This window comes from Astyanax mexicanus, chromosome 8 (assembly GCF_023375975.1).
Source record: "Astyanax mexicanus isolate ESR-SI-001 chromosome 8, AstMex3_surface, whole genome shotgun sequence".
Taxonomy (NCBI): domain Eukaryota; kingdom Metazoa; phylum Chordata; class Actinopteri; order Characiformes; family Acestrorhamphidae; genus Astyanax; species Astyanax mexicanus.
Genome location: NC_064415.1, coordinates 33,539,047 through 33,565,220, shown reverse-complemented (window position 1 = coordinate 33,565,220; position 26,174 = coordinate 33,539,047). Strand labels below are relative to the sequence as shown.

Here is a 26,174-nt window from a genome sequence, read left to right as displayed (position 1 = left end):
AGTGCGCCTTGTGTATGGACTAACACTAAAAATAGACCGTTCACTCATCGTGCGCCTTATAATACGGTGCGCCTTATAGTCCGAAAAATACGGTAAGTATAGTACTAAATTCTGGCTATCCACAACATCCAGCTACTAGCTAACTGGTTAGCTAAATAAATGTTTGTTAATTATAGCTTACAGTAATCCTGCAGTCCTAAATGAATAAAAACACAGTATTCATTTGAAAATGAAATAGTTATTGGCTGATTAGGTACTTTCTCAAACCTGAGTCTTGTTAAGCAGCTATCAGAAACATATCATCACAGTTTACATGGTTAGTTCAGTTACCTTTCTTGTAGAAAAATCTAAAAGAGCTATTGCTGACTGGTACAATTCATACATAAAGTAAGTAAGCAAGTAACTTTAATGAATCTAACTGCTGCCAGTATGGTTATGATTTACCAATAATTTATAATTGGTAACTAACCGAAAGAAACAAAGGAGGACGGGTCCCCACTTGTCAATCTTGGTTTCTGAGCGAGTGTCATCAATAATTGCTTGCTCACTGGGGATTTATGCTCCATATTTTTACGTTTCATCTTTTGTCTTGTTACCACACTTTACAAATAAATGTTATTTGATTTGATCTGATTGGGGTTTTCAGCTGACACATATCTCCGTATGTTACGTGATGTTCACTGCAACTGCAAATAACATTACACAACCTCATCTTGTAAAATACATCCAGCTTCAGTTCAGTTCCACACAGTTTGCCACTTGTGTGGTCATGTAATCACTGGTCTTGTGTTAATGTGTCTCCTACGTCCCGGAACTTCTAATTGGTCAGGATGACATAGTTTTCCTTGACTCTTGACCTGACTTTAAAAGTAATGAAGTGAAAGCAATTCAGCTTCCTCTGAGCTGAGGAGCAGCTGGAGGCTCCATAAAGCTTTAAAGCACTGAAAGGCAACTGAATTTGCTTCCTTCCCTTTCATTCTGTTTCTTTCAGAGAATGTTCTGGAAGGGTGAAATGCTTCTTCTCACCTGTTGAGTCGGTGACACCAGCTGCAGTTGAAGTTGATCTCTGCTGCCATGCAGGTGGAGCAACTTGTGAACTGCAGACAGGCTGATAAAAAGAGAGAGAGAGAGAGAGAGAGAGAGAGAGAGAGAGAGAGAGAGAGAGAGAGAGATAGAGAGAGAGAGAGAGAGAGAGAGAGAGAGAGAGAGAGAGAGAGAGAGAGAGAGAGAGAGATGAGAAATTAACATAACATCATACAGGTCTCACTGACCAAATAATAAGACCTCGAAATACACCTACAGTAAAATCTAGACGTAGAAAACGACACATTAAGCTCTCTGGCTGACTAAAATGTATTGGCTTTGTCTGTAAAGTGCATTTTGCAAAAGCCATGGATGACGTGGATGGACTCAGGTCTCACTTTTAGCTCAGCAGAGACAATGAATAAATCTTTATGTGGAGAAACCATGGTCAAAAACATCACATGACCAGAAGGCCTGGAGGCATCGTGTCCAATGCCAGATCATGTTTTATCATGTGTAATTTTGTTCATCTGACCTCATTTACAGAATGTAGGAGTGCTGGGTTAGTGCTGGAGATAAAATTAGCTCTTTATAAAGGTGTATTTTAGCATCTACAGGCTTGTTACAACCATTTAAATGCTTTCATTTAATGTATTACATTCCATACATCTAGTTCTGACCTGATTTCAAAGGCCACAATAAAAAAAAACACAAATACATTCCTCACTGAATTTATTCAAATCAATTTTGAACTTGGAATCAATATTCAGAAGTGAGTCTGGGCTCTTATGGGTTAAAGACATCAAAACAATTAAGGGACACATATGGAATTACGTAGTAAACAGTAAAAAATAGTGTTTGTCCTCCACGATCCTCTGATCTGTGTCTTTCCTGTTCTGTCTCCTGTTTGTTTATTTACTTTACTCTCACGTGATTCATTTGTAGCTCCGCCCCCTCGTTACCTTTCCCCAGGTGTTCCCTGTTTCCTTTCCCGCCTTGTGTGTATTTATAGCCCTGTGTTTCCTGTTTTCTTTTGTCGGTTTTTGTTTGTGTTTAAGTCGGTTCAGGTTGTGTATGTTTCCTTATGTGTTATCAGAGGTCCTGTTTTTTTGGTTTATAGTTTCTTGTTTGTTTTGTTTGTTTCTTTGTTGTTAATGAAAATCTCTCGCATTTGCATCCGCTCTCCGGGTCCTCTCCTTGCTCCTGCACTTTTCCTAACATCTAAACCCAACTGAGATGGTGATTTGGGATGAGCTGGAGCTTTACAATGTGAAGAAAATACGGCACCTATTGTTCAGCACCTCCAGGAACTTCTTCAAGACTACCTTATTAAGGTACTGAGAAAACACTTTTTGTTTACAGAATAATCATGCATGTGTTCCTGTATAGCTTTAATGTAGTCTTCAACATTACATTTACAATATAAAAAATTCTAAAAAGACAGAAAATACACTTAATGAGAGTTGTCCAAACTTTTGACTAGGACAGTATATATTGCATATGCCACATAAAACTGCATTTCTATTTTTGACATTTTTCACTTTCACTTTATTATAATCAGCTGTTCTTAACACTTTGTTTCACAATTTTATAATAAATGGGCCAATTGAAATGTCCTAAACTGACTTAGAATATAATTTTTTTTAAATTGACTTCCACTAAAAGTAAGGAAGTTTTTTTTCTTTTCAGTCATGATGTTGTCAGTCTGCCTGCCATTTACTCTAGTACACACACTAAAGACTCCATATCCCAGCATGCACTTACACCAGACCTCCTGGACATTCCTGTTGACGTGAGGCTTTGGCGATCTGACTCACCCAGTTTCTAGATTGCTCACACCTGCTCTCCCCTGTATAAATACCCCCTGTCTTCTGTTGTTCCCTGCCTGGTATTGAATCTAGTTTCCTAGCTCTTCTACCTCATGTTTTCTTTGTGTTTTGCATCTTTGTTTTGTTTATAAACTTCTCTTTTTGCCTTGTCCTTCTACCTGCTTTTTGGATATCTCGCCTCTGATCACTTCTGCCAGCTCACTCTTTGGTATGTTACTATCTATAGCTGCCATTCTGATTTTGACCCTGTCTGCTAACTCAAGTCTAAGCCCTTATTTAATAAACTGTTTGTTTGGTATCTGTGTGTGTCTGTCATGGACAGCTCTGGAAAAACATAAGAAACCACTTAAAAATGAGTATTTCTATGAGTTTCTTTGATTTGATCAAATTTGAAACCTCTGGAACATTTAAGAGGAAGATGATTGATCACAAAGCATCAATCCAAACTGAACTGCTTGACGTTTTACACCATAAATAAAGGCATTAAGTTATCCAAAAGCAGCGTGTAAGACTGGTGGAGGAGAACATGTCAAGATGCATAAAACTGTAATTAAAAACCAGGGTTATTCCACCAAATATTGGTTTCTGAGCATCTTTTTTGTTATTTCGGCCATTTCTCATTTTCTGCAAATAAATGCTCTAAATGACGATATTTAAATTGAAGAAAATGTTTTTATAAAGAGAAATGTTGTCTGTAGTTTATAGAACAAAACAACAATGTTCATTTTACTCAAACATAAACCTAAGAGGTGGTCTCTTAATTTTTTTCAGAGCTGTATCTGGACATTTCTACTCGTGAAAAGTTGGAATTGTGGAGAAATTGAAGCTATTTTTGTGTGACAGTGATGATATATGGAATACATTTTTGCATATATTTATAGCCATGCATCTCGAGACTGAATAAAGAAGGCCGGTGCGTGTGTGTGTGTGTGTGTATGTATTGTCTTACTAGGCAAAGGCATCATCTGCACAGCTGTACTGTTTGTGATTTTGGTCTTCAGCAACTCCACACGATGATACTCATAAATGGTCTTCCTCCGAACATCTGGAGACACACAAACACACACACACACACACACACACCATATGCCATGAGAATAATTTACAACACTGAAACTAGGGCAGAGAAGAAGAAGGGTGGCAAAAAAAAAGTCACATTATGTCAGAAAAGGAGAGCATTCATACTTTTTTCCAATTTCCATTTCCACCTATTCTATCAGGCTGTTTTTCAGCAGCGCATTACTCGCTATATCTCATGACCGTACTTCATGACATTTTACATCACTATCTGCCACACACACAACACCCTGTCCAGCACTCTCCTGTACGCTGAGTGCTTTTCGGGACCATTTACAACATTTCTTCCCTTCCCATCCCACCCAGATTACTCTCTCCACATACTTCCTCTCTTATAGCGCATCACTTCTTTCGTCTGGCCCCATCCCTCGCTCTGCATGCAGACAAACCAGATGAATGTTCCCTTAAATTGGACTTAAATTCTCGGCGTTTCTTGTTGCTCATGATGAATGAGGACCTGCAGAGTCAGTAGGAGTGTGTGTGTGGAGGTCAGCGCTGAGAGTGAAGGGCGGGCAGATCAGATTGGGATTAAATCTGAATCTTAATCAGTTTAATTGATTACGAGAGAGACTGTATTATGCTTTTAGTTTTTTTTTTCCTTTAAAATTAATCTAAAAACATAAAATAAAATAAATGTAAATGCAAATATTCAAGGTAATATGGCAGAATTTTTAAGTCCTAGTATAAAAACAGATATAAAAGTGGCTGTAATGATAAAACAGTGCTGGGTGATCTTTTTTTTTTCATATAATTTATTTTAAATTTTTCCCATTTTCTCCCCAATTTACACGGCCAATTACAGGACTAACCCTATCACTAGTAATGCCCCAACACACCAGGAGAGTGAAGACTAACACATGCTTCCTCCGATACATGTGAAGTCAGCCACCGCCTCTTTTCGAGCTGCTGCTAATAAAATATTGCTGAGCAGCATCACAGCGCGCTCAGAGGAAAGCACAGCGGCTCGGTTCTGATACATCAGCTCACAGGCACCCTGTGCTGCAGACATCACCCTAGGAGTGATGTTGGGAAAGAGCTCCATCTACCCACCCAGAGGGAGCAGTGCCAATTGTGCTCCCTCTGAGCTCCGGCAGCTTGATGGCAAAGCTGCATGAGCGGGGGTTCGAACCCTGCTGGGTGATCATGATCATGATCATGACTTGGAAAGTCATGTGACTGCACATGTGGTAGTATGTTTTTTTTAAGGAGACAGTACATAAACACGCACAGAAGGAAAAGTATTAACAAAACAAACAAATAAAATAGTTAAAGAAAATTACAATGTAATAAATATGAGCAAGTTTTAATTAATTTTCTGTTTATTGTACAACACTATGTTATTATTTACAGTCTTTACAGTCAGCTCCATAAGTATTTTGACAGTGAGACAGCATTTATTTATTTATTTAATATATGTTTTTCTTTTGGCCCACCACCACCCCACTCTCTGGACAACTTTACAACTTTATTTTAATTAGTTATTTATTGAGGAAGGACAAGGGCATAAACAACCCTGAAACTAGAGACGAAAAAAAAAAAATAAATAGAATAAAAAAAGAAAAGAAAAAAAAAACAAGAGAAAACAAACATAACTAAGGAAAGGAAAGAAAAACGAATAAATGTAGGTAGAGATAATTTAATTATTAGTGGGAGAGAAGTAAATAAACAATAAATAAATGTATAAACAATGGAAGAGAAAATTTATGAATACCTAAGTAAAAACCAAATGTTGCTTTGATATGAAGACGGAGCTCTTCAAAGAGCACTTACTCTCTTAACTCCTCTAACAAACTAACTACTTCTAACCTCATTTCCTTCTTCCCCTCCTTCACTCCTATATCCCTTTATTTCCCTTTGAACTCCTTAGCCCTATCTAAAAAATGTTTTATCTTTAACTTCTATTACTTTTGTACTTGACTATTGTAAGTCGCTTTGGACAAAATCGTCTACCAAATGTAATGTAATGTAATGTAATGTAATGTATTTATGTAGGTATGGGATGAGTTTGTGGTACTTAGAAGAACGCAAAGTATGAAACATTGCCACGCCTGGTGCTGAAAGCTCACCTGTGTTCCTTACACTCAGCTCTACCTGCGATCTTCAGTCTCAGGACTACATTACCCATAACACATCATACATGGACTACACTCAGGAAATTATCAGAGTAATTAGGTTCACCTGTTCCCCTGTGTGTTTGTACCCCTTCAGCTACTACCCCTACTCTTTGCATTGCCCCTTATTTCAAGAAAGCCATAGTTCTGCCTGGCTATGACAGATTTATATATTTTAATTTTAATTTGTTTAACACTTTTTGTTTACAAAATAATCCCACATGTTGCTGCATAGCTTTAATGACTTTTATATTAAATGTAATTTAATCTAAAAAAATCATACAAAGAAAGAAAATACATTAAATGAAAAGACAACGTGAGTACAAATTATTGACTGGAGCTGTATCTATGATATTTGCAGTTACAAATAACACCATTTTTCCCAAAATTCTGTGTGAAATGGAGATGGAGAACAATAAAAGTGCAGCAGCAATGATATTGAGAACACTTAAGAAATGGCAGTGATGTATGTTGGTATGACAATTCTTCATCACCTCCTGTTAGTTCTGAACAAGTATGTATGCTAATTTTGACTCTGCCAAAACCTGCACTATTAAGATTAGTATACAGCATAATATACAGCTTTGAAAATAAATAAATAAGAGACCACTTCAGTTTCTGAATCAGTTTCTCTGACTTTTACTATTTATAGGTTTATGTTTGAGTAAAATGAACATTGTTTTTTTATTCTATAAACTACAGACAACATTTTTCCCAAATTCCAAATTAAAATATTATCATGTAGAGCATTTATTTGTAGCAAATAAGAAAAAGCTGAAATAACAAAAAAGATGCAGAGCTTTCAGACCTTAAAAAATGAAAAGAAAACAAGTTTATATTAAAGTTTTAAGAGTTCAGAAATTTGGTGGAATAACGAAAGAATATTTGGTGGTCTCCTCCATCAGTCTTACACACTGCTTTTGGATAACTTTATGCCACTCCTGATGCAATAATTAAAGCAGTTCAGCTTGGTTTGATGGCTTGTGATCATCCATCTCCATCCTCTTGGTTATATTCCAGAGGTTTTTAACTTGGAAAAATCAAGGAAACATAATATTAATCTGTTGTACGTATTTGTTTCTCTGCCATGTTTTTATAAAGATAAACATAAAGAAAGAAGATACAAAGGCAGCAGAAGTGGATATGGAAATGTAACTGATTAGATAAATTACTATGTAACTAAACCTGTAACTGTTACTCATGAAGAATACAACACAAACATGTTAATATATAATTTTTTGGACAGTAATTTAACCCTCTTGAATTTGCACATCTTTCTCTCTCCCTCTCTCTCTCTCTCTCTCTCTCTCTCTCTCTGGCTCACACAGAGAGATATTTGGTAATACAGAGGGTGTATGAGACTGGTCGTTGAATTAGCTCAAGCACTGATGTGGAAAATTGAATTACAATGTACAGTGAAGAGGCAAGGCAACAAACAGACTGTTTATGTGTATATGAGTGTGTGTGTGTGTGTGTGTGCAGCAGCTCAATACTCTCATTTGTCAAACCTTCCCACCCCATAATGATTAAATCACCTATTTTACAGTTACTACATTACTGTTCACTCCTCTCATTAATCATTTTTATTATTTCATATTCCATAACAACTTTTACAATGTAAATATCAATATCAAAGCTATAAAATACACTTTAAATAAGTGTAAGCATTTTCAGAACAACAAGCTTATTTACAAGTTATTTACAGAATAATCGATAAAACTGAGGCTGTAGTGTGGAATATATGTAGATGTAGTATCGGCCATCTGACTCCACCCTTGATTCACAGCTTCCTTTAGGGCATGTTGGTGTGTCTTTATAGTGTCTTTCAGGGTGCAAAAAATATACCGTGTGCGGTTTAAAACACAAAAAAGTCCAGTACTAATTCTCTTAATTAATAATGGGTGTGTTTTGGGCATCACATGAAATAAACCAATCAGTGTGGCAGTTGTCATTTCCTTTAAAAAAACAGGTGCACTTGGAACTCTCCCATGGAGACCATTTTTGACTAGTTTATTTATTATTATTGAATCATTAACACTGACCTTAACTGAGGCAACTGAGTCCTGCAGTTCTTTAAATGTAGTTCTGGGTTCTTTTGTGACCTTCTGCATGAGTTGTCCATGCCCTTTTGGAGTAATTTCGGTTGGGCAGACACTCCTGGGAAGGTTCACCAGTGTTCCGTGTTTTCTTTATTTGTGAATAATAGCTCTCACTGTGGTTCGCTGTGGTCCGAAAGCTTTAGAAATGTTTTTGTAACCTTTTCTAAACTGATAGGTGATCAATGACTTTGTTTTCTCATCGTTTTTTGAATCTCTTCAGAGCATAATGTGTTGCTTTTTGAGATCTTTTAGCTGCTGTGTGATTAATCACAGTTAATGACAGTTAATTTATGGGTGCTTTTTGAATTTACTCAGGTTATACAGGGGTTGGACAATGAAACTGAAACACCTGTCATTTTAGTGTGGGCAGTTTCATGGCTAAATTGGAGCAGCCTGGTGGCCAATCTTCATTAATTGCACATTGCACCAGTAAGAGCAGAGTGAAGGTTCAATTAGCAGGGTAAGAGCACAGTTTTGCTCAAAACATTGCAATGCACACAACATTATGGGTGACATACCAGAGTTTAAAAGAGGACAAATTGTTGGTGCACTTCTTGCTGGCGCATCTCTGACCAAGACAGCAAAGTCTTTTTGATGTGTTAAGAGCCACCGTTTCCAGGGTAATGTCAGCATACCACCAAGAAGAACCAACCACATCCAACAGGATTAACTGTGGATGCAAGAGGAAGCTTTGTATGCAAAGATTGTATCATAAAAAAAACACGGCTGCCCAAATCATTGCAGAATTCAATGTGCACCTTAACTCTCCTGTTTTTTTCACCAGAACTGTCCGTCTGTCATTGTCCAACCCCTGCATTTGTCTGATATTATTCTTTCACTAATGTTTGTGGAAACGTCTGCAATTCTGAGCTGCTTAGTTTTTTTTATTTATTTTTTTTTTACACCTGTGGCCATAAAAGTGATTGGAACCTGAGTTTAATGTTTTGAGCACATGAAGGAATACTATTGGCTATATATATTGTATGTGATCAACAGTGGTAGAGTGGTCATACAGCAGAGATAGGTGTGGATGGGGGGGGGGGTTCTAATAAAGTGAATGGCTTGTTCATATATTTTATGTTAGACTCTAGTGATACATTTACATTCACGTCGGGACAAGGAGGAGAGTGTGATGATATTGGTTGCCATGGTAACGCCACATTCTCTGCTCCGGTCTGACAGTAGGCAGAGATGGACTGATTTGTCATCATTTACCAAAGACACATTTCTGCCCTCGCCGCGAGCCGAGACCGAGACCACCGAAGCGGAAGCTGCATCTCCGACAAGCTCCGACCGACGCAAACCAGACAACATGATGGAAGCTCCAGTTAACAGTGAACAGAGATCTGCAGATACGGTATGTTTATTAATGTTCTAAGGAGTTCGAAGAGACACGAAAACAATTAAGGGACATATGGAATTACGTAGTAAACATTAATAAAAGTGTACATCCTCCACATTAATCCCCTGATCTAAACCTGATCAACTGAAATGGGTGAATTGAGGTGATTTGGGATGAGCTGGAGCCTCACAGCGTGAAGGAAAAGCAGCAACTATTGTTCAGCACCTCCAGGAACTCCTTTAAGAAGCTGAGAAACTTCTTTAAAGGAGATTAAATTACAAAAAAAATTACAGTGGCTACAAAACTAACCACAAAGCACAAGGCTTTTTCCTGTGACTCATTTCACAAGATTTATGAGCTGATTGATGCTGAAGGAAGCTGCCGGGATGTGTTCTAGGGCGAGAAATGCATTAGACTGTCTGTCAGTAAAGCTTCAACAGCCGACAGAAGAAACAGCTCACTCAGTTTCTGCTCAAGCCCACATATCTCTCTGTCTCAGCATCTCAACAGCAGTCTACTGACTGTGTAGCATCTCTAAAGCGGGCTGTGTTTTTTTTTTTGTCTTAGGAATTTCAGAGCGTAAAGAACAATAGTTAACAGAAGCCTTATGTTAACCATGTCCGGAGGCGGTGTCGACTTCCCTGGGCTTGGAAACATCTGGGATGGATCATCACACAGTGGAGACATGCATGCATTATCATTCGAATTTATCTGCCTGGGTAGCATCTCAGTGGCAGGCTTTGGGTTATCTCCTGAGTCACCTCAGTACAAGCACACGAATACCTTGACATTGTGTAATCCATTTTTCATTATTCAGATGTATTCGTTGTGTTTTTTTCCACTGAATATATACACTGAACAATTCCAGACATACTGCTCTGGAAAAAAAACAAGAGACCACTTAAATATGGTGAGTTTCTTTGATTTTACCAAATTGAAAACCTCTGGAATATAATCAAGAGGAAGATGGATGATCACAAGCCATCAAACCAAGCTGAACTGCTTGAATTTTTTTTTCACCAGGAGTGCAGGCATGAAGTTATCCAAAAGCAGTGTGTAAAACTGGTGGAGGAGACTATGCCAAGATGCATAACAACTGTGATTAAAAACCAGGGTTATTCCATCAAATATTAATTTTTGAACTTATAAAACGTTATAAATATGAACTTGTTTTCTTTGCATTATTTGAGGTCTAAAAGCTCTGCATCTTCTATCTATCTATCTATCTATCTATCTATCTATCTATCTATCTATCTATCTATCTATCTATCTATCTATCTATCTATCTATCTATCTATCTATCTATCTATCTATCTATCTATCTATCTATCTATCTATCTATCTATCTATCTGCTGAACAAGCTACGTGGGACGGGCTGCTAGCTAATATTGCCCTGGCTTACTGGAACACTCAGGGTTCCTAAGCTTACTGTAAATAAATGGAAGCGCTTTCCTCAAATTACCCAAATAAACCGTTTTTAGAAGAGAAATCTGTGTAGATTAACATCCAGTATATATTACATGCAATATATATATATATATATATATATATATATATATATATATTAAGAAAAAAGTTTTGTTTACGTAGCTTAGCATTACTTAACTTATTTACCCCTGCCCCCACTCACCACCAACAACACCCAGCGGCAAGACCTGCCTGAATTAGAAGGAAAACATGATGACACCTCTGTTCCTTACTAGTGTCAAATAATGTGCCTTATAATCTGGTGTGCCTTATAGGGCGAAAAATACGGTGGTGTATTTGGTGTAATAATACATAAATATATATACTCATTAGACTCCTAAAATGTAAATAGGAATCCATTACAGCCACAGTCTTAGACATAACGAGGGCGTGGCTTGTGGCGTAACGAGGGGCGAGGCTGTATGTGGGCGGAGCTGGATGTCCAACCCCGCCTTCCTACAGGCTGCAGCGAGAGGCTCCTCCCTCTGTGAACTGACTACATATTAAAATGTTCAGGCTACATATTACATTAAAAATTAATGAAGGACTTGTTCCTCATGGCTTCTTTAGCTTGTAGCACTTTAGCTAGTGACAATAAACCTAATTAGTAGTTCAGTTATGGACAAGCACACAGAAGCTAATGAGTGTGTGTGTGTGTGTGTGTGTGTGTGATAGCTGGAGGGCAGGAAATTGTGGCCTGTTCAGTGGAGGATGTTCAGAGGGTTAAAAGCCTTTTCCTGTAGTTAATTACCTGGCCAGCCTGTGGGGCGTCACCAGCCTCTTCTGTAGTGTGCTGGCACTTTGCCTGCAGATGTGTGTGTGAGTGTGTGTTTAATCCTGACAGCAGTTTGTGGTGTAATGAGTTTCCAAGGTTTAATTGGTAACAGCAGGCCGGACTAAAACAGCTCTACGTCTCTTCATCTTTCCTTCAAATTCTCACACTTTTTTTCTATGCTGTATTTACAGTGGCTTGCAAAAGTATTCATACCCCTTGAACCTTTTCCCATTTTGTCATCTTACAACCACAAAGTTAAGGTTTTTTTAGAGATGTTGAGTGATAGACAAACACAAAAAAAGCACATAATTGTAAAGTAGAACGGAAATGACAGAAAGAAATGTTCAATATTGTAATCAAATAATATTTTCTGAAAGTTGTGAAAGTCTTTTGCGGATTGTCTCTACCAGATTTGTGCATCTAGAGACTTTTTTTTAAGATTTTTGCCTCATTCTTCCTTATAAAACAGCTCAAGCTCAGCCAGGTGCTTTAGGTGGGATTTAGGTCAGGAATTGAACTGGGCCATTCTAACACATACAAATTATTTGATCTAAATCATTCCACTGTAGCTTTGGCTGTAATGTTTAGGGTCAATGTCTTGCTTGAAAGAGAATCTCCCTCCCAGTCTCAACACTTTGTCAGCCTCCAACAGGTTTTCTTCCAGTATTACCCTGTATTTAACTCCAACCATCTTTTTATCAAAGAAAAACATCTCCACAGCATGATGCTTCCACCACCACGTTTCACAGTAGAAATGGTTCAGAGTTCAGGGTGATGAGCAGTGTTACTTTTCTGCCACACATAGCATTGCTTTGCATTTAGGCCAAAAAGTTCAACTGTGGTCTCATCTGACCACAGCATACTTCTTCCATGTTAAGGGAAAGATATACTTGTTGTTAACTATGCGTTCGCATACGCAACTATGGCTGCTTCGTGTATCCTGCGTCTGTTTGGAGCGTAGATCGTGCACATCCTTCAAAAATGAATGCGACGTGTATGCGAGATGCAATACACACAAAACCACTAGGGGCAGTGTAGCTGTTGTAGCATGTTTGCATCGTTCAAATCAGGAAGCCCTTTGCCAAGTTTGTGCAAATTGTGTAAATCCCGAAGTCCTTTTTATGTTCTGCCCTCTAGTGGAAGCCTTCAGTTACACGCGTTGTTACACAGCTCCTCCATAGTGACCAGAAGAAGTTAATACTTTTTCCAATTTTGGATGATGGATTGAACAGTGCTGCCTGGGATGCTCAAAGCTTGGGATATGTTTTAACACCTAATCCTGCTTTAATCTTCTCCACAACTTTATCTCTGACCTGTCTGGTCTGGAGTTCCTTGGTCTTCATGATGATGATGTTTGTTCACTAGTGTTCTCTAACAAACCTCTGAGGTCTTCACAGAACAGTTATATATATTTATACTAAGACAAAATAACAAACAGCTGGACTATATTAACTTATTTAGTGACTTCTGAAGGAAATTGATTGCACTGGATTTTATTTAGGGGATTTAGAGAAAAGGGAGCAAGATTTTGATAAAAAAATATATATATATATATATTATCCCCTTCACAATTATGTGCTACTTTGTTTTGGTCTATCACTTAAAATCTCAATAAAATACAGTTAAATTTGTGGTTGTAAGGTGAAAAACAGTGAAGAATTTCAAGGGGTGTGAATATTTTTGCAAGCCACTCTCTCTCTCTCTCTCTCTCTCTCTCTCTCTCTCTCTCTCTCTCTCTCTTTCTCTCTCTCTCTCTCTCTCTCTGCTGTCGCGTCAGTCCAGGAGACAGACAGATTGGGGGTCAGAAGATGCAAATGCTGACCTTTTCTCAGCTTTCTCTCCCTCACACAAACACACACCGTATACACACACCTGTCACTGTGTTAAATATCAAACTTCAGTTGCTCACTCTGCAGCAGCAGATACAGTGCTGCTATGTGTTTATATTCAGTGTTTCCTTCAGTGGAGCTAGTTCAGCTCCCGCTGAGCTAAACATTCCTGCTCCATAAAAGGACTTTCCTGTTCAACAACACACACACACACACACACACACACACACACACACACACACAGCTCAGCTGCTGCTGGAAGACATCCGCCAGCTTCCAGCAGCCAAACACCATGTCAGAGAGGGCTTCACACAGTTCACATCACTTGCTAATAGCTAATCACACAGCTCGCCAAATCCTACGACAAAAACACACAGTAGTTCAGGTCTGAAATTAAGTTACGATCCACAAAACTATCATCACACAGTGTTTTGACCCAAAATAAGGGGAGGAAGGGTCTGCAGTTTGGTGGGCAGAGAATTGCATCGCTGCTTTTTGCAGCAATGATGTACAGCTCTGGAAAATATGAAGAGACCACTTCAGTTTCTAAATAAGCTTCTCTGATTTTGCTATTTATAGGTATATGTTTCAGTAAAACAATCATTCTTGTTTTATTCTATAAAATACGAACAACATTTCTCCCATTCTCCCTGCATTTATTTGCAGAAAATTAGAAATGATGGAGAGCGTTCATATCTCAAAGAATGCAAAGAAAACAAGTTCGTATTCATAAAGCTTTAAGTGTTCAGAAATCTTGGCATCATGTTCTCCTCCACCAGTCTTAAACACTGCCTTTGGATAACGTTATGCCACTCCTGGTGCATGAATTCAAACAGTTGAATTCAAGCTTGGTTTGATGGCTTGTGATCATCCATCTTCCTCTTGATTATATTCCAGAGGTTTTCAATTTGGTAAAAACAAATAAACCCATCATTTTCTAAGTGGTTTCTTAATATTTGTCCAGAGCTGTATGTGGTCCTGATGGCGTCATTATCCTGCGAGCTGCAGCACTTGCGGGATTGGTTTTTAACTAAATGTTAAGAGAATGTTAGCACCTTTAAATCAGAGGCAATGGTTCTCAGTAGTCAACCTATGGATTGTCTACTTCGGGTATGTCAGGGTCTTGTTCACAAAAAGGGAATCTGAGCAAAAAAAAAGCTAAGCTCTGCATCTACTTAGTCTATCTTAGTTCTCTTTTTTATGTAGAGTGTTCTGAGATAACTGTACTTTTTCCTTAGCCCAGTCCATCATTAGTCTCTATTTTTGCTCTTGTTTGGATCCTTTTAAAGCATGTGGAGCATTTGAAAGAATGTTGAGTATGTTTTCTACTACTAGATGTTTTGAGTCTAATTGGAATAATGACTTTTTGCTCTGGGGTTCCCTGCAATAAAGCTCCTCTGCACATGTATCTACTTCCTCCTCTCCTTTTTCAAGCTAGCAACAGTTGCTATGATAGTATGAATGTATTTGAAAACAGAAAATGGACAGGTCAGTGCATATTAAATTACTCCATACTTCTGATATTACTCACAATTTGCATGTTTCTTACTACATAAGTCTTGTCTTGTTGGAAAAGCAAACAACAGGAGTTTGTGCTTTATAAGGCGCACCTAAAATCCTTTAATTTTCCCAAAAATCTTCAGTGTGCCTTTTAATCCAATGCGCTTTATGTATGAATTTTACCAGTCAGATTGTAAGGAGCAGTAAAGCTATGAGGTACAGTGTTATACAGGAGTTTCGGCCTGTAGCCTGCTGCTAACCCTGGCTAGCACTGATGGAACAGCATTAGCATTACCCGCTAACCGCATCAAGCACCAGCTCTTTTGCCGTAATACTGTAATATCGGCCTGTAGCTCGCGTGTTTACCGTGTTAAAACTGCTAGCTAATGTTGCCCTGGCTTACTGGAACACTCATGGTTCCTTAGTGTAGCACTGTTGGGTATTATTATTGGACATCTGGAAATCTAAGCTTACTGTAGATGAACGGAAGCGCTTTACTCACCCAAATAAACAGTTTTCAGGAGAGAAATCTGTATAGATTAATTTCCAGCGCTTGTTTTACTTTAAAAGAAAATGTTTTTTCTTTAAGAATTACAGTTTTGTTTACTTAACTTAGCTTAGCTTAGGTTGGTAAATTAGAAGGAAAACATGGTGACAACCATGTTCCTTATTATTATCGCATAAAAGGCTCCTTATAATCCAGTGTGCCTTAAGTATCAGAGGTCTGGGATTTGTGGCAACAAACCCTTGATCTTGGGATCTCCACCAAGACAAAAGCAAAACTCATCACTGAAGATGAGACACTGACAGTCTGAGACACTCCATTTGCGTCTGGCACGACTACCCCACGACTGGGTTTCATTCCTCTCGGTTGATTTCTTCTGCTTGCATCTTATACAACATTTTTTTGACAATGAAAGCTCTGGCTTCTGTTCTCTCTCCTGCTTCTTCTTTGAATGGTTATGGTGGGCAATTACAGTTGCCAGATGGTGTTTTAATGGAGAACAAGGAATGTGTGAGTGTCTGACTGAGCAAGACAAGCCTGACTTCAGCATCTCCACAGCGTCTCTGTTAAACTGCAACATTATGTCTGAGGCTTCATTTCTATCTGTTCATAACTGCAGTGTTTCCAGCCTTAATGAAGTAGCAGCAAATAATACTTCATCTGAATGTGGAAGTTATAAGGGATGAAGACCCTTTAATGTGTCGTAATATTCTAAAGCGACCTAAAACTCCTAACAAGCTCACATCCAGATCTATAAAGTCTATTAAAGGCCTACTAAAAAGGTCAGCCATATGTCTGAGTAAACAGCACATCTGCTGGATGACTGCTGAATTATGTCATTCTGTTTAATCTGAGAAAATGTCTGTAAAACATTATAGGACCTTAGAATAAACAAAGTAAAATAAAATCAGGGGTCAATAATGTCACACCTGGCCCTGTAGGCACTCCTCTCTCTCCCACACTCAGCTCTACCTGCGGTCTTCAGCCTCTGGATTACGATACCCAAAATGCTACACGACTAGGAAGCCAATCACCAGAGTATTGATTTCACCTGTTCAGCTCCCTTTTCGCAGAGTGTTTTAGGTCATCCTCTTTACAAAGCGTTTTTTGTCCATTGCCTGTTTTTTTGCCTCTCCGTTGCAACCCCTTTTTCTGTTTCTTCAACTGTTATTTTTACCTTTATTGACCCTGAGAGGCAAACATGGCCTTTGGCACTGGCATTCATAAATAAGGCTGCCTTGAGGAAGTTTTTTTTTATGCATTAAACTGAGATTTTCATTGGACAGCGACAATATATAAAATGGACACTATACCACTATAGTAATATTAAAGTGTGTTTGATAATCTTAAAAATGTAAGTAAGATAAAAATGTATGGGATTAAATACTTTTTTATGCCATATATATACGTATATATATATATATACGTATATATATATATATATACAGTTGTGGTCAAAAGTTTACATACACTTGTAAAAAACAATGTTATGGCTGTCTTGAGTTTTCAATAAGTTCTACAACTCTTATTTTTCTGTGATAGAGTGATCGGAACACATACATGTTTGTCACAAAAAACAGTCATAAAATTTGGTTCTTTCATAAATTTATTATGGGTCTGCTGAAAATGTCACCAAATCTGCTGGGTCAAAAATATACATACAGCAACATTAGTATTTGGTTACATGTCCCTTGGCCATTTTCACGGCAACTAGGCGCTTTTGGTAGCCATCCACAAGCTCCTGGCAAGCTTCAGGTCGAATGTTTGACCACTCTTCTTGACAGAATTGGTGCAGTTCAGCTAAATGTGATGGTTTTCTTGCATGAACCCGTTTCTTTAGCACTGTCCACATGTTCTCAATGGGGTTTAAGTCAGGACTTTGGGAAGGCCATTCTAAAACCTTAATTCTAGCCTGGTTTAGCCATTCCTTTACCACTTTTGATGTGTGTTTTGGGTCATTGTCTTGTTGGAACACCCAACTGCGCCCAAGACCCAACCTTCGGGCTGATGGTTTTAAGTTTTCCTGCAGAATTTGGAGGTAATCCTCCTTCTTCATTATCCCATTTACTTTCTGCAAAGAACCAGTTCCACTGGCAGCAAAACATCCCCAGAGCATAATACTACCACCACCATGCTTGACAGTAGGCATGGTGTTCCTGGGATTAAAGGCCTCACCTTTTCTCCTCCAAACATATTGCTGGGTGTTGTGGCCAAACAGCTCAATTTTTGTTTCGTCTGACCAGAGAACTTTCCTCCAGAAGGTTTTATCTTTGTCCATGTGATCAGCAGCAAACTTCAGCCGAGTCTTAAGGTGCCTTTTCTGGAGCAAGGGCTTCTTTCTTGCACGGCAGCCTCTCAGTCCATGGCGATGTAAAACACGCTTGACTGTGGAGACTGACACCTGTGTTCCATCAGCTTCCAAATCCTTGCAGACCTGCTTCTTGGTGATTCTTGGTTGACTCTTGACCATCCTGACCAATCTCCTCTCGGCAGCATGTGATAGCTTGCGTTTTCTTCCTGATCGTGGCAGTGACACAACTGTTCCATGCACTTTATACTTGCGTATAATTGTCTGCACAGTTGCTCTTGGGACCTGTAGCTGCTTTGAAATGGCTCTAAGTGACTTCCCTGACTTGTTCAAGTCAATAATTCGCTTTTTCAGATCCACACTGAGTTCCTTTGACTTTCCCATTGTAGCTTTTGTAGCTGAGTCTAATCACTGGGTCAAATGAGCCCTATTTAAATGGGCTCATGAGAAGTCAACAGCTGTAGTCAATCAGAATCACTTACAAGAAGTGAAGAGGCCATGACATGAAGCTAATTTGATTGACACAACTCGCTACATCACCAAAATTGACAAATTTTGTTGCTGTATGTATATTTTTGACCCAGCAGATTTGGTGACATTTTCAGCAGACCCATAATAAATTTATGAAAGAACCAAATTTTATGACTGTTTTTTGTGACAAACATGTATGTGTTCCGATCACTCTATCACAGAATAATAAGAGTTGTAGAACTTATTGAAAACTCAAGACAGCCATAACATTATGTTTTTTTACAAGTGTATGTAAACTTTTGACCACAACTGTATATATATATATATATATATACGTATATATATATACGTATATATATATACGTATATATATATATATATATATATATATATATATATATATATATATATATATATATATATATATATATATATACGTATATATATATATATATATAAGGTTAACAAGACAAAATCTGAAATATCTTGGAGTCAAACTGGGATTAATTTAAAAATAGACAAAATATATGTAGGAAATGGTTGATTTACTCGTTCCATACAGTCCCAGTCTTTTCTGATTTGTGGTTATGTGTTTTTTTCCCAACAACAACAAGAAGGAAATTGCTGGCAAACTCTTCACTCCAGACTTCAGAAGAGCTGGTGAACTAACCCTACATTAACCTGGATTAGGAGCATCTCAATGTCTGCTTAAAGTAAATACTAATAACAACAATAGCAGCCGTAAAACAGCAGGGTGGAGCGTCTGGACCTGTAAGAAGCAGTCTGAGTTCCTAATCCTCCTGTGTAATTGTGAAAAATATGAAGACTGAAGGCTGGTGGTGGTGGTGTGTTCAGCAGTGCGGGGGAGTTTATTTTAAATGGAGAGATTTAGTGAGAGATTTGAGGGAGGCTGAGAATGTCGTCTGGCCTGTAGGCCAAAAAAATGAAGCTTGAGCTGGATAAACTGCGGCGTTTGAGATAAACTATAAAGAGGATTCCAGTCAGATTCAGTAGCTTCACCTCACATTCAGCTGACACTCAGGATGCATCTGATGTACGCTGCTAAAATTAGCCTTAAAAAAAGTGACATTTCCACATTTATAAGTTTTAAAAGTACTGTATGTCGTCTGAAACATCTTCAAATTGTTTTTTGCGCAAACCTAGCCAAACTAAATACTTCAGGATGCACTGGAACTCTGTAAAAACTCCTTTGCTTAGATCCCACTGTCTTAAACAAATGTTTAAAGGTCAGTATGTGCAGACAAATACCAAGCTATAAATCTTCATTTTGTTTAGAGAAGATACTGTATGTTTCATTAATAAAAAAGAAGATCTGTATTACTTACTGGGGACCTGCTGGATCCTGTGGACCACCACGAATGCATCAGAGAGCCCCACCTTCACAGGATGATTGACAGAGCTGATCTTAGCGATCTGAATTGGAACCTGAGACCAAAAACACAAGAAAATCTTAAATATTATTATTATGTAATATAACACCTTACCTTCAACCCTATTAACTTATTAACCCTTGTGTGGTGTTCATATTTTTGTTACTCGTTTATTTTGTTATTTGTATTTAATTCAGCAAAATTAAGCAATTTCACATTAAAATGCTTTACACATGCTTGCTTCACCTAAATTGCAAGCAATATAAACAGCTTACATGGTTAATATTCGCCCTTTACCTTTCTTATGTTACATTTCTTTCAAAAAGTGCTACTCTTTTTTTTATTAGTTTTTTAAATAAAATGTAAAAGAAAATGAATTAAACTCAAGATATGAGTAGAAAATTTGTTTAGTTTTAAATTTACAAATGAAGCAATGTTTATTAGCCCTTGGCCAAACATACTGTATGTAATATAAATGTGTATAAATGTGTCACCTGCAGCCTCTCCCATGAAGGGGTGCTTTTTCTGGCAGGGGTGCTGAATTCAGCACAACACCGTTCATAAGGACCCTGTGTAAAGCGGCTGTGTTCTGATCACTGCTCAATAATATCATTTATTACAAATAATTTCCCCATTCCTCAGTCTTTAAAAAAATTTGTTTAGTTTTTATTACTTATTACAAATTTTGTCAGTTTTTGTTTAAGTAGTTATTTTTATTCAGATTTCATCTCGTTTTCCTCATGAAAAATATGTTATTAACGAAGATTTTTTGTCATAGTTTTCGTTAATGAAATTATGCTGTGGAGTCACTACCACTTGTATGCATAGCTCAATAAATATGACCAGGAGTTGTATAGCATTACAATCCGAAATATCCTTCTGAGTGCACCTATCTTTGTTAATATTTCTATTTCTTTGACGATCAGTGTATAAACTATTTAGAAACTACTTCTACATGATTTAATAACTGATAAATATTATATATTTTCTTCAGTAAAGCCTAGAATTTATTTAACAATTGCTATAAATGATTCAGAGTTGCTTTCTCTCCTGGCATTACTGGTTTACTTCATTTTAATATGTAAACAACATATTCAAGTTACATAAGCAAAGCCTAGAAAAAAACTCAATTTCTTCAGTTTCTGAGGTGTGTAATGCACTTGCTCTCTGTAATAACTCCACATACAGAAGAGTTTAAACATCTGAGACCCTGTCCCAGATTCCTCAGTGTGCTCCTGACCTTCACTTAATTAGGAATAAGTGCACGTTCACCCTGATTTACACACCTCAATCCAGCATTCACAGGCCTTTGAAGGCCTTGATCAAGTGTGTGAGTTGAAGGCTGGAGTGAATCTCTTCAGAAGGCTGAGCCAGAAGCAAAGTTCAATACACACAGATATATATATATATATATATATATATATATATATATATATATATATATATAGAACGCCAGAGCAGCACAAATCATTTATGAGGCGTTTTAGGTTTTTCGTGGATAAATAATTCAACCTTACTTAATAAGACATCCAACCATTTCTATTCTATTGGATTTAACTCAGAGCTCTGATCAATATCACGTCTCATCTCATTTCAGTCAGTGTATTATTGTACGAGTGCAGAGTGTAGCTTAACCTACAGTGTTAGGTAGATCTAGCTTATGAATGGAGAAAAAAGGTAATGGAAACTTACTGTCACAGATCTGCCAATGTTGAAAGAATTTAATGAGTACAACACTCCCCCCCATTAGCACACTGACCTCCCTCTGCTCTCGGCATCAGCAGCAAGCTGAATAGCTGTCTTTGTTGAATAAATATAATATAAACAACAAATGCCAGTGTTCCAGGGAGTGCTCATGTCTATGTTACCTCCTGGCACTCTACTTATAGTTTGTTTCTATGGTCCGAATCAGTTGTTGAGTTTGTTTATTAGGAGCGTTTTCTCCCTCTGTTTGGTTTGGTTTCACACAGGCATAAACCTAAACCCACCAAAATTCCTATCAATAAACCAGGCGAGCACGCTGTGTCCTCTGATTGGTCAGAACTGTCTGCCGCGTGAGCAAGAAAGTAAATATAGTGAGAAGATTCTGTGTTCTAACAGTCTAAACAAACCAGAGTGCGATTTAACTGAACCAAGTAGATTAAATAGTGCTGGTGTGAAAATGTTTTATGCTTAATTAAGGAAGGATCTTTTGAAACAGATCTCCACAGCAATGGTCTCTGGACTATGATACCCAGAATGCACCACACACTCCCCTGATATCTCTCTCATGAACACATGTCACTGGCACCTACAGGAAGTCAATCACCTGAATATTGATTACACCTGTGTACACCCCTATACGTATATACACATATATATATATATATATATATATATATATATATATATAACGCGTTTATTCCATGCCTTTGTTTACTTTCTCGTTTACTACCTTTTTTCTTTTTCAACCTGAGTATCATTACACTCAGGTTGCAAAAGCAGCACAAGCAGCAAGCTGATTGGCTGTTTTCGTTAAAGTGCGAGATTTTATCCTTGAACGGACGCCATGATTCGGTTTTGCGAGAAATCCCATTCATACTGCAGTCAGTGGCAGGTCTCATCATTCATTTTCAAGGTCTTTGACTGAATCAGGAAGCCAGGTAAGGTGGAGTGGGGTGCTTTGATTGGCCGAAAGCACTCAACTTATGTGCAGATCTCTGTAGCTCAGCGGTGCAATCAACTTCAGTGACAACCTGCTGATAACTTGACTGAAACTGTCGAAATGCGAGATCAAACGATATGCATATTTTAGAACATGGAATCATAAAAATGTACTAGAAGGTGAAAATACGGGCCTTTTACACAAAATGCGTAAATGTCGTAAGGTCTGCTGTCAACTTCTTTACAACATTAATCCTCACTCTGTTAATATTTGCTAGAACCTGGCCTGGTATTCAGATTGATTCAGATTACGTAGCACATACAAAAGAGAAATTTACAGAAATACATAAAACAACAAACATGAACAAATGCCCGTGTTTCAGGATGAGCACATGTCAATGTTACTTACGATTTTACTCTACAGTGAATATATTCTTTCAAAACAGATCTGTACAAAATCTTTATTCATTACATTACATTACATTACATTTGGCAGGCACTTTTGTCCAAAGTCAAGTACAAAAGTAAAGAAGTTAAAGGTAAAACATCTCTAGATAGGGCTTAAAGGAGGTGGAAGAGAAATAATAGGATAGAGAAGTGAAGGAGGGGAAGAAGGAAATGAGGTTAGAAGTAGTTAGTGTGTTAGAGGTGTTAGGAGAGTAAGTGCTCTTTGAAGAGCTCTGTCTTCAGGAGTTTATTAAAGATAGTGAGAGATTCTCCTGATCTGGTAGTGGAAGGTAGTTTGTTCCACCATTGGGGAACTCTGTATGAGAACAGTCTGGATTGCTTTGTGTGAATGTTTGTTTGGTAAAGCGAGGCGACGTTCATTGGAGGAGCGCAGCGGCCGGGTGGTAGCGTAAGCCTTCAGGAGCGAGTGCAGGTAGGAAGGAGCTGTTCTGTCATCACCTTGTAGGTGAATGTAAGAGCTTTGAATTTGATGCGAGCATCAACTGGTAGCCAGTGGAGCTCAATGAGCAGCGGGGTGACATGTGCCCGTTGGTTTTGGATGGTTGAAGACCAGACGTGCTGCTGCATTCTGGATCATTTGGAGTGGTTTTACTACACAGGTCGGGAGGCCTGTTAGCAGGGCATTGCAGTAGTCGAGGCGTGAGATGACAACTGCTTGTACCAGGAGTTGGGTGGCCTGTTGCGTCAGAAACGGTCTAATTTTTCTGATGTTATAAAGCGCGAAGCGGCAGGATCGAGCAACCGAGGCCACATGGTGCGTGAAGGAGAGCTGGTCATCAACCATAACACCCAGGTTCCTAGCAACCTTTGTCCGTGAGAGAGAAAGAGAGTCGATGGTTATAGCAAAGATGTGTTGAAAAGATGGTTTTGCTGGTACAACCAGAAGTTCAGTCTTTGTATTCCATATTTTGTCCATATTTCTGAACTAAATATCTGATCTATGTTTTCGCAGACTCTAATAGAGCTTTCTAAAAGCACATTTAAGTAGAAACTAATCCACCATATGGTTCAGGGACGGGGCGATGCTCTCATATTTCCAGCAGCTTTGTTAATCAAGAAGGAAATGAGATTTTCACTCACTACAGAGTCATGCAACACTTTTATTACCCCAAAAACACTACGACTGAGAGCAGTCTGCACTGTAATTACTCAGACTGAAAAGAAACAGAGAGAAACTGAGAAAGAGAATAATATAAACAGAAAATTGCCTAAAAAATTAATTCATAGGAAGTTTAAAAGAGAAACACAACTCTTTTCATATAAGATGAAACATATAATTGCTGTTATATCAAAGCCTCATTACTATAATATTTTTACATAGACAGCTGCCTAGTTTTCTGTCTATTTAAAATAAATGGCATAACATAGAATGATGATAGGGTCAATATAATGAGGTTTGATTAATGTATTAAGATAGTTTTGAGAATGTATTTGTACTGTATGTATGCAGGCTGTTCTAAGGCAAAATAGTGCCACAAAAAACTCTTCTTTCAGATTTAATATGATTTTACGCACATATTGTTGCTGCTGTTTGTATCTTTGAACTCTGTCAGATAAACTGGAGGTGAGAACTCTGCAGTATATATTTTTTCTGCAGTAAAGTAGAGCTGAAGTACTACAGTGAATTCTCTGTATGTGCGCTTGCTGTTACAAAGCTCTTTATTCCTCTAAAGGCCAACCCAGAGAAAGAGGAAGAGCACTGTCTGAATTCTGTACACACAGCAGAACACACTGGACATTCTACACTTATGAATATTAATATTATTTATTAAGTATTTACTACCTCACACTAAAATACTGCACATCTTGCACTTTACACACTAACCTAACTTAAGCATATCCTCATCTTCTATTTTTAAATCTGTATAGATGTTTTTGTTCATACACATTTGTACAGATTATTTTTCTTACTTTAATATCAGACAAAGATAACCTGAGTAAATAAAAAAAGTATTTTTTAATGATGAAAAAAAAATCCAATTCAAAGTGTTCACCCCCTAAACCTAATTACTTGTTTGTTCCTCCCTTGGCGGCAACAACTGCTTTAAATTAAGCTTTACTGATAACTGGCAATGAGTTTTTCACATCATGTGGAGGTATTTTGTTCTACTCTTCTTTACACAACCGTTTTAATTTAGACACATTGGAGGATTTTCCAGCATAAATGCCCTGTTAAAGATCATAATCAGCCACAGCATCTCAATCTGACTTTGACTAGGCCACCCAAAAAACTTCATTTATTTTTCTTTAGGCCATTCAGAGGTGGACTTGTTTGGGTGCTTTGGATCTTTGTCCTGCTGCAGAACCCAAGTACGCCTGAGCTTGAGGTCACATCTATTACAGCAAGTTATCCAGGACTTTTTCACAAAGGGGTAGATTGGTTGGATAGTTTTTTTTTTTAATAAAAAGTGTTTTTCATATTTACTGAGGTTATATTCGTCATATTTTTAAAAACAATTGTTTAAAAATCTGAAAATTGTATCTATCTGTACATCCATCTACCCTTCCATCTGCCCATCCATCCATTCATCCATCTGTATGTTTGTCTGTCTGTCTGTCCCTCCATGAATCTATACATCTGCACATTTACATTTTAATTCATCAACTAATCTATTAACCTCTCTGTCTGTCTGATTTATTAATATATACATTTATCTCTCTCTCTCCATCAATCATTTTTTACTCATGTTAAACTTAATGTAAATAAACTTCTGATCCTCATAGACGACATAAAGTCAGAGAAAACATCATTAAACACAAAACAGAACTCAGAAAACACAAAAAGAGAGAAAGAAAAGCAGAACTTTCTCACCTCCTTGTAGGCGAAGATGATTCTGCCGTCACTGTGTAGCGTAGCCTGGAAGGTGAAACTGCCCAGATTATACGAGTCCTGGAGATGAACATGATCCCACTGAACCACCAGTGCAGTTCCTTTACACACACACATATAAAAACATAGATTTTAATACATAATTAGATAAAATATACATATACAGTATCATATATCTAATTAAACACTCTTCAGTGTAGTTTAATCTGCAGCACAGAGCTGCACTCTGCCCGTGCGCTCCAGCAGCACAGCTCCTTCAGTCTACAGCTATTATACTACTGATTACTGCACTGTGACAGGTGTACACTGTGCTGATCTCATATCAGCCATGTCCAATTACATCACACCCTGCAGCGCGTCAATATCACTGCTGATTACACAGAGATTCCTACAGTATAATAATCCAATCTACCCACACTACAATCAATAACTTAACCTGATTTATTTATACTGCCATTATTCTTACTGTAACTCTCTGTCTCACTGTGTCTGTAACTCTGTCTTT

At 37.8% G+C, this 26,174-nt stretch overlaps 1 protein-coding gene across 1 annotated transcript in view; it reads right to left on the bottom strand.

Annotated features, from left to right (window-relative positions):
* Positions 1 to 26,174, bottom strand: part of plxdc2b (plexin domain containing 2b) — a 226,447-nt gene that overhangs the window by 58,890 nt on the left and 141,383 nt on the right. The window contains exons 6-9 of the mRNA XM_007230313.4: positions 25,652 to 25,770; positions 19,684 to 19,783; positions 3,802 to 3,897; positions 1,027 to 1,108 (exon numbers count right to left, since the gene is read on the bottom strand). Of these exons, the coding sequence (XP_007230375.3) occupies positions 1,027 to 1,108; positions 3,802 to 3,897; positions 19,684 to 19,783; positions 25,652 to 25,770 (397 nt within the window). The remainder of the gene's footprint in view (positions 1 to 1,026; positions 1,109 to 3,801; positions 3,898 to 19,683; positions 19,784 to 25,651; positions 25,771 to 26,174) is intronic.